Source organism: Odontomachus brunneus, unplaced genomic scaffold, assembly GCF_010583005.1.
Source record: "Odontomachus brunneus isolate Ranch 3 - 2012 unplaced genomic scaffold, Obru_v1 Obru_scaffold_324, whole genome shotgun sequence".
Lineage (NCBI taxonomy): Eukaryota > Metazoa > Arthropoda > Insecta > Hymenoptera > Formicidae > Odontomachus > Odontomachus brunneus.
The window spans coordinates 127658-138045 of NW_022639774.1; the positions used below are offsets into that span (position 1 = coordinate 127658).

General features: G+C 31.1%; 1 protein-coding gene across 5 annotated transcripts in view; it reads left to right on the forward strand.

The window, feature by feature from the left end:
- Window positions 1-884: 884 nt before the first annotated feature.
- The window catches only part of LOC116853451 (inositol polyphosphate 5-phosphatase E), a 15097-nt gene continuing 5593 nt past the window's right edge, over window positions 885-10388 (forward strand). The window contains exons 1-6 of one of the 5 annotated variants that reach the window (XM_032834553.1): window positions 885-2627; window positions 3751-4026; window positions 5033-5345; window positions 5428-5987; window positions 6064-6532; window positions 6639-8188. In XM_032834553.1, coding sequence (XP_032690444.1) covers window positions 2153-2627; window positions 3751-4026; window positions 5033-5345; window positions 5428-5987; window positions 6064-6532; window positions 6639-6753 — 2208 coding nt within the window. In that variant the 5' untranslated portion in view covers window positions 885-2152 and the 3' untranslated portion in view covers window positions 6754-8188. Of the gene's footprint in view, window positions 2628-2736; window positions 4027-5032; window positions 5346-5427; window positions 5988-6063; window positions 6533-6638; window positions 8189-10388 lie in introns of those variants that run through there. The other 4 variants (XM_032834554.1, XM_032834556.1, XM_032834552.1 and 1 more) reach the window with 4 other exon arrangements.

A 10388-nucleotide genomic window follows, 5' to 3' on the forward strand; every position in this document is an offset into this window, starting at 1 on the left:
ATTATGAGAACAATTTTTACCAGGAATGACATGTGTACGCCTTTAAATGGCCATTTAACCGTTGTACTATTCTATACTTGTACTCGTTATTTCTCTATTATTGTTGTTTTTTTATAAAAAATGTGTAATACAATTTTAAAATATAAACATTGTTTTTTATTGTGTATATGTGTACAATTATTGCACAATATAATTATCTTGACTTCTTTGCAGCATGGTGTATGTGAAACTGCCCCATTTAATAACGTACATATGGCCCTTAATAGAATTAAATAGCCTATCTAGGAAACAGAATCTGCGCGCAGTCTGTCGGCAGTCTGTCGTCAGAGTCTGTCGACAGGCTCTGCGCACAATCTGTCACCAATCTGTCGTCAGAGACTGCTAAAACAGTTTCTGTGTGCAGTCTGTTGCCATTCTGTCAACAGATATTGTTGACAGACTCTGCGTAAAATCTGCTCGCACAGGTTTGGCTATCTGGGGATTTATTTACATTTATATACCATTTATATACCATTTATATGCAACATTAGTGTATTGTTGCAATAACAATGCATTATTGCAAATTCATAACATTCAATATTGTTGTAATATTTTGTTGCAATCTTCCAAAAAGCGAACATTTTAACGTTGTTGCAATTCAACAGCAACGATGCAGCAACATTTTGCAGTGAATTTGCAATATTGCGGTGAAAGATTATTGCAATGTTTTTGCAATCTATCGGTGCTATATGGGATCATGAATATAGCACGGAACAGAATCGTGGATATTACTTCTTTACCCACTGAGACAATTCGTGCACATTGGCTACGTAGTTTATGTACACAATTGATTAGAGGCGCTGTAGCCATTCAACTGAAATCGGGATCACCTAAAACCGACCCATGACGCCTCTCCTTCTCTCTGATATTGGAATGCAGCCTATGAATGCTCGATAGTTCACGTTATGTATACTATGGATTTTTTATTCTATCAGTATATTTTGGAATGCAGTTTATCAACAGATAATTTACAACGATCGATTTGTCGTTTGTTATAAAAATCGTGGCCGCCTTGTAATAGTGAAATAAATCACCGACGGAAATATAGTATTATACGTAGGTGTGTATTGGAGAAATTACAATGCACAACTTATTTCGGCAGCACAATAGATTAATGAAAAAATGAACGGTCTGCGCATTCGTAAGTAATGTGGGCTGAGTCAAGTATCGACTTGTCGTCGCAACTGCTAGAAATGGAAGCTGAAGTTAGAGTTCTGATAGCAAGCGTTCAAACATGCATTCAATCAAATCAAAGTTGGTTTGTTATAAATTTAGAGGAGTGAACGACGCATCGATTCATCAGTGTTAGTGCGATTAAGTTTATGATCGTTGAACCGAATCTTATGAAAGCGAAAAAACAAACACACGAATCAGGAAATTGAAATTGAACTATGGAAATTAGATGGGATGACATTGTTGAATTAAAGTTTTGAAGACTACAATGCTGGCGCAACTGATCGATCGAAATACAATTAGAAGCAACGTAGTTACTTAATGTTGAGTGATTTTTCATATGTCTCCAGAATGAAAATGCAACTGTACTAGTACGGTCACACAGATTGAGTAGATACGCCAATTTGAAATATTATACATTATGATCTGCGCATCTAGTCTAAAGCCCAAAAATATTCGTTGATATAAATACGATTACTTGATAAATTACGAGTTTCTACTCGCATGATTAAATATTAAGATTGATATGTAATCATGGCAAATGGTTGATTAATAGCACAATTATATTCAATGGCACAACCAGTATCAAAGCATCAAAGCAAACCATAAGTATTTGTAAGATATAATGTTATAATTTCTTCTGTGCAGAATTCTTAAAAATTATTTATGATATATAGTGGAATGTTCAAGATATTCCAAGTGATATCTTTAACTAGTCAACAGTGAATATATAAGAAATTCTAAGTATTATATAAATATACTATTCTACATAATTTCCAATAAAAATAATGCATTTATATTTGTTACTTATTGAAAAAGTTGCTAAACATTTAGGTATAGAACAAAGTTCTATAATAATTCTATAATATTCATATAATTAAAAGATACATAATATAAATTACAAGTCTCAAATCACATTAAATGATACAGCTGAAGTATTATGGAGCAGAGCGAAGGAAATGAAATTTGTAGTGTTTCAAATGTTGCCAAGGTAGATGTTTCTCCAAAATTAAAGCAAAAGAAGAAGTCTCTTTGTCGTATGCTGATGAACAAGAAGACTAAAGTTGGTTGCTTAGAGCAATCTTATAAGAATGAGGATTCAAATAAAAATTCTAAGTTAAACAGTTCACAACATGGATCTCAAACCAGTACTAAACTGTCTTTGTGTTGCGCCATGACTGAACGTAGTAGAACACCACCTCAGAGCTTAACTGTTAGTAGACTTTCTCCAACAACTTTAAGTCACACTTCAGTGAGATCTGAAGTAGCTTCTGTGAATGGAGATTGTCAAACAAATGTACCACTCAAGAAAGAAGAGATATGTGTTGAGACTGATGCTCAGATTCAAGAGACTATGATCAAAAAGAATAGCATAGCAATAACAAAGAAACAGTGCCATAATATTTATGTAGAAGGTAAGTTTATATATCATAATTATATTCATCCTAAGTCGTTTTATTAATGTTTGCAAAATTTATTGAATTTGCATATAAAAAATTATCTGTTTTGATGATTGATTAATTGATAAATAAACATGTCTAGATAATTAGTACTAATTGAATAACAGAATGATAAATGCTTATAATACTTTTTGATATTTTACTCTGAAAATATTTTGAGAAAAAGAAGAATGTATTTTAATGCTATAAAAATAAAAGCTTCAATTCTCTCATATCTAATTTTAACTAGGCGTGACTCCTTTGCAATTTTCCTCATTATGTACATTGTGTAATGTAGTTGAATGGTGATCAGATGACCTTGTATATCCCCACCATCTTACGTTTTAAAGCCGCACGGTAAAGCGCAACATTTTCAGTGTATCGATATAAAACTGTGACGATTGTAGACGTGGTTCTAGTAACAGTCAGTTATCATTTTATTTTTGACACGTACAGTTATTGATTATTCAAAGTGCGAACAGTTTGTTAAAAATGTCGAGTATAAATAAAAAAAAAGGAAAAAGTTCATTTCTTAACAAAATATCACGTATATTTAAAAGGAAATACGATGAATTAGGACAACAATCAGAGTTTTATGGGCAGATGGCAGCGTATAATAGGCAATCTAATAATTTGGAGAATATACCTCATAACTCTGATGATAAGATTGCACCGCTAGCCATTAGCAAAAATGAAACTTGTATAACGGCAAAAGATAGTTCGTTTGGAACAGAAGAATATAATGATAAAGATATTTCAGATATGTATGTGCAACAAAGTTGTCAAAATGTTATTACTATAAAAAATAACAAGAGTTTCAGATTGGAAACTCATGATATAGAAAATAATAAGAAACTAGAATGTAAAAAATATTACGTTACAAAAAATGAGCAGGAGAAATGTAAATTAGGGTCAGACAGATATTTGAGTACAAAAATGGCGTTTTTAAAGGAGGATAATAATTTATGCGTAACTTCTCAATCGTATTTGAAAAATACTGATAATAGAACAGAATATTTCGATTCTGATTTGAAAAGCGCAAATTTACAACCTTGTACTAATAATGTTAATGTTACAAATAATATATGCGCATTTGTAGTAAAAGAAATGAAAGCAATTTGTCAAGAGAGTAGTGAAGATAGTGACTTCTCTGCAGACTCAACGGAAGACTCGTTCGAAGAATCTTCAGAAGATGAAAATGAACATTTAATTGAGTCAGAAAAAACTCAAAAATACTTAAAGGATGAGTATTTTACAAAAGGAAAGTATATCACTTATTTCTTCCTGGAAATGGAACGGCAGTTCTACAATCCTTCAGAAGTTTACAAAATGGTTCAGTATCATGATACTGCTTGTGAAAAACCAGAAAAAGAAGGTATAAAATAATACATGAAATTTATATGCTGCTTAAGATTAGAATATTATGTTTTTGCTAGAACATATTCTTATACATTTTGTTATTATGGAATATTAAATTTTTCTCAGCAAATATTAGCATTATTAAATTAAAAATATGTATATTTTTAATTCTATCAAACTTCTATATTTTTACTTCTATCAAACAATATATATAATTGTTTTATACCTAGTTAAATTAGAAACGTAAACTTTAAGTAATAAACTTAATATTGTAATGTTTATATGCAGCTATAATTGTATATATTTTATACATCTAACTTCTAATCTTTTAAATTGAAATAATAGGATTCAGATATATATTTAATAGGAGATTTTACATTTGTTGCAAGAGCTTTGCAATAATTGCAAGAAAATATTACTATTTTATAAAAAAAAAATTTCTCTAAAAAATTGAATTTATAAAAATCTTACAACATATATATATATATATATATATATATATATATATATATATATTTTTTTTTAACGAAAATGACAAGTTGTTAAATATAAATTCAAATAGCATGGACTATTGACTTAATAATGTTTTATAAGATGATTGACTGTTCTAGTTTTAAATATATATAACTATATTATTTAAACGATTCTACGATACAATCGTACTGGAAAATTTCAAATTTTAGCTCGTAACTATGTTAGGTGAATAAATATTAACAAATTTATATGTCATAATATACTAGTAATGTTGGAAATTGTACATTAGTTAAGACTTTATAGTAGACAATAATTGAACTAATTTGGTTTTATTATAGAAGATTTCATTACGAATCTTAATTTCTAAGCATATTATTTTCTTAAGCTTATTGTATTTCTCAATACTCATATTTTATGTTTTCAAAATAATGTTTCAAATATGTTTCAATAACGTTTCAAGTATCTTTTTTTATTTTTTGGCGCTATCACGACTCATAAGAATTCTTTAAAAGAAAATTTTGTATGTGATATATAATAAAATGTTTCAGGTGAAAACTCTTCCTCTGGATCGCAGTCCCCGAATATACCAGGACAATTACGTCGTAAACTGTTACATAGAAGATCCGCGGATAATTTAATCGTGAATTCGCCAACAAACTCAATGAGACATTCTAGTCCAGAATCTATTAAAAGTGCACCGATACAGCATAAGCCACGTTCAACGTCACATGATGCTCTGTCTAAAAGAAAAGATCGTTATTTTTGTCAGACAACAGGAGCGTCTATGGATAGTTTAGCAAAACAATCTTTACTTGCCGCACAAGTATTAAATTTAATACCTACACAGAAAGCACGAGAAAGGTATATATGACTTTTTAAACTTTTTAGAGAAAGTATATCTCGTTGACATTAGTTCTCGTTTACTGATAACTTAATTTTGCAGGAATTTTCTTCACGGAAGAATTGCTGCCAATTCTTTACTCGGACCAGTAGAACTCGAGAAAGTGTTGCCAAATCGAGAATTAAGAATTTTTATTGGCACATGGAACATGAATGGACAGACTCCGCCGAAAGAATTAAACGATTTTATGTTACCTCCCGATATAGAGACCATTCCTGATTTATTAGCTATAGGCACACAAGAATCATGTTCCGAACGAAACGAGTGGGAAGCGGCTTTGCAAGAAACTCTCGGCCCTTCGCACGTACTGCTTACTAGCAGTAGCCTCGGTACACTGCATCTTGCATTGTTTTTGAGACGAGATCTAATCTGGTTCTGCTCCATTCCGGAAGAGGATAGTTTCTCCACGAGAACTGGAACGGCATTTAGAACTAAGGGTGCTGTGGCCATAGCTCTCATGATATTTGGCACAAGTTTTCTCTTTGTCACCGCTCATTTGACTGCGCATCAAGATAAAGTGAAAGAACGAGTTAACGATATAAAGAGAATCATTAGGAATCTTGACCTTCCCAAGGAGCTACCCACTAAACATAAGAGCAAAGGTATCGATTTGTAGGATAGTATTCTTTTGCATTCTATATATTGTGCATAGTATATTGTGCATATCTTATATTTCAGATGTTACACAAAATTTTGATTGCGTGTTTTGGTGCGGGGATTTGAATTTTCGTTTAGTTCAACCAAGAGAAGAAGTAATTCAGTGGATCACGAATACGTGCTTTCCGCAAGAGTCACCGATAAACTTACATAAAGATCAATTGAGAACTATCTTGAATGAAGGTGCGATACTGCGTGGATTCGAAGAAGCCCCTGTCACTTTTCCTCCTACTTATAAGTACGATCCGGGAACACATAATTTCGATTCCAGCAGTAAGCAACGCACTCCAGCATACACCGATAGAATCTTGTTCAAGGGGAAAGGTCATACCAGAGGATATATTAGACGTGTCAGTCACGACACTGCTAATCCATGTAAAGACGGTACTATAGAATGTTTAATATACGATTCTGTTCCTAGTATTTGCACTTCAGATCACAAGCCAGTCTGGGGAGTTTTTAAGACCATACTGAGACCGGGTATTGATACGTACGTGTCTTGATATTTATTAAAATTTCAAGCAACGGATATTTAACAAGCGAATAGTACGCATATATCAGTAACAATATAAATGTACATTGTTATTTATTTTTAGAATTCCACTTGGTGCTGGGCTTTTTAATCGTGAAGTTTACCTAGAAGGCATCAGGAGGCGTGCAGCCGCAATGGATGACTCTCTTGGAACTTCAAAAGTTTGTTCAATTCAGTGAAGAAATTGAAGGTCGCGTTAAATGCTAATATGTTGGTTGGTAATGTATTTACGTAAAGATTTCGTAATAAGATATTTTACATTGGTAAACGGTACGATTGTTTTATATCGTATATTTCCTCGACAGTCATTACATTTATTTTGAACAATTTTATCGTAAAATATGTCAATTTTCTTTATAACGCTTACTCATATTTTAGATAAGATTTCTATGACAATGTACGCGTATGTGCGTGTGTATAACAATCTAGTGGGCGGTGCATAATGCTAGAAAGTATTATAACACACTATTGCACTGTCCAACATTATGCATCTCCTACCATTATAAGGAGATTATCAATTGATTCAGACATTTTAAACAAGATTCCATTTTGAACGAGTCTAAACAGCTCGTTCCATTGCATCATGCGTACTCATCTCTATCCCTCCGTTTCCCCCCCCCCTCTCTCTCTCTCTCTCTCTGTTTCTCTCTCTCTGTCTCTCTCTCTCTCCTAATTTTCTTTAATTATTATTTTCGAAATACACATAATTGCAAAATGGTACATGAATTTTTCGCTCTGTTTGATGAGTTCTACTTGCACATTGCAAACAGGAGTCGCGTTAGCCCTTGTCCACAACCTTGCTTTAAGACGTAAGAAATTGATTAACTATAGTCTATTTTTAAAATAATCGATTTTTAGAATAATCAACTGTAGTTGGTCAATTTCTTACAGCTTACGTCTTAAAACAAGATTGTTGACAAGGACTTAGATATTCTATTCAGACTTTCTTTTTACCTATATTCACCGTTTTTGTAAAAAAGTTTTTGTAAAATAGTGTAGAAACGGAGTTTAGTTTTAGGTTGAATATTACTACTCTGAAGTTGTAATACCAATAGATAGAAATGCCAGTAGACGGAATTAAAAATTTTTTGGACATTTTCATTATTTTATTAATTATCTACTAAAAATAATGTTGATAGATTCTGATAAAATTAGTTTAGAAGGTATTGGACTTTCAATATATAAAATTTTAAAACACGTTTTAAAATTTAAACATTTAAAACACAATTTTTTAAACACGTTTTAAAAATCCTATTCCTTGAGGAATCCTTAAAGCCTATGTTCATGTGAGCTTTTCTTCGTTAAACAAAAAACAATTACTAAAATATTAAATCAAATAATCTCAAAAACCAAATCTTAAAATCTTGGAAAACTTCAGAAATATTCTGTATACACAGGGTGTCCGAAAATTTCAAATACAACCGTAGTATACAGATTAAATCTGTTAAGAAATTAATTAAACCATATGAGCGAAAGAGCGCACGAGGAGTGGCGGGACAAATTTTATAGACATATCTAATAAAAAATGGTTTTTAGTTTGTAAAAAGGCAGAATCACATAATGAATGACATGGACCGCACACGCTGAAAAGAAATATACTTTATAAAAAAAATATATATATATATCAATTTTATTTAACATAAAAATAAATTTTAAGTTTATATATGTTCTATTGAGAGTTTACACAAATTCTAAATTCCATAGGACAAGCTTTTAATTAAGATCGACCAAAGTAAAATACAAAAATTTGGTGTGCCCGGATATTAAAACTTATAATATTAGCGCCTATACATACATACATATACACACAAAGAAACAGACACATACTTACATATATAGGGTGTCCCACTACCATATTATCTCTTAAGGACGGATTCCTGAGGTAATTTGAAAAAAAAAAATTCTAATGCAAAAATGTCGAGTCTATAGTACTTTTCAAATTATAAACGATTAAAGTTGACCAATTACATTGGCTAAAGTACGCGCGCTCATGTACGGTACAACAATAGTACAGATACATACAATGGTACAGGTGTATGTACATAAGCGAGAATTTGCATAAGATATGAAATTAGTTGTAAATCTCTGAAAGAAACGTCAAATGTGTCACAGCTTATTGATTCTCATAAATATATTGTGTGATATTTTATTCATAACATTTTGACGAAATTGTTATTATTTGCGATATGTTTATTTAAATGATAGGAAAAGCAGATTATTGTTACATATTATATGGAACTTCCATATCAATATTTGAAAAAGAGGCGATATGTGCACCTGTACCATTGTATGTTATACTATACCTGAGCACGCGTACTTTAGCCAGTATAATTGGTAAACTGTAATCGTATATAATTTGGAAAGTATTATAAGTTCCACATTAGGATTTTTTTCTTCAAATTACTTCAGAAATTAAGAGATAATGGGGTAGTAGCGGGATATTCTGTATATTGTACGAGGTGTTATCATATCTCTTGATCGTTGATTGATGTACATTATTAACTTTGTATATATTATATAGCATAACGAAATTATATATAACAAGCTTTTAGATATCAAAACTTAAGAGAATTTTAAAAGTCTCTCTCTTTCTCTCTCTCTCTCTCTCTCTCTCTCTCTCTCTATATATATATATATATATATATATATATATATATATATATATATATATATAGAGAGAGAGAGAGAGAGAGAGAGAGAGAGAAAAAGAGACTTTTAAAATTCTCTTAATTTAGTTTTGATATCTAAAAGCTTGTTATATATAGTTTCGTTATGCTATATAATATATGCAAAGTTAATTATATATATATATTTAAAATATCAAACATATTTGTTATATCTATTTCTAAATATATATGTACTGTTTATACTAGATAATATAGGAGAAAAATTATAACAATTTTTTATACGGATATAAGATATTTAAATTTATCTAATGCATAAGTCTATACATATATAGGGTATCTCACACTCTTCTCCGGGCATTTTGTGGGGACGTAGAATGGGTTGATGTGAACATAAAAGTCCGTAAAACATAAATACCGTTTTGCGATATTTGCAATAATTATCGAGATATTAATTGTAGAAAACTTTTAAATGATCATGCAGAATATGGTAAATGAGTTATAGTAGCGACGACTGCCGTTGTGTACTTATACTTTAGGTCAAATTGAACAAAAAAGTCCTCTACAAATATTTTCCAAATAATCACATAGATTTTTAATTATTAATTAAAGAAGATTATTGTACGATTTTGCGTGATAATGCACTCATCTTCTTTAATTAATAATTAAAAATCTATGTGATTATTTGCAAAATGGTAGAGGATTTTTTTGTTCAATTTGACCTAAAGTATAAGTACATGACGGCAGTCGTCGCTATTATCACTTATTTACCATATCCTGCATGATCATTCACAAATTTTCTATAATTAATATCTCAATAATTATTGCAAATATCGCAAAACGGTATAGGACTTTTTTGTTTACATCAACCCATTCTACGTCCCCACAAAATGCCCGGAGGAGAGTGTGACACCCTGCCCAGATAGAAATGCGTGATGATCATGTTTCATCACAATGTGACTTCATACTATGACTCCAATTTGATACTTTTTTAAAGATCATTACGTGATCTCATGACATGAGCACTAAATGCACACAAATGATGTACAAATTATGTTGCAAATTCTTGACATGATGTTGATTATTATTATTAAATAAGGTATTTTTGTAACATCATAACATGTCTACATTCTGAGGCGCATATGAGCCCGCATCGGTGTCTATTCTTGTCCTCATGTCTGAAAATACAT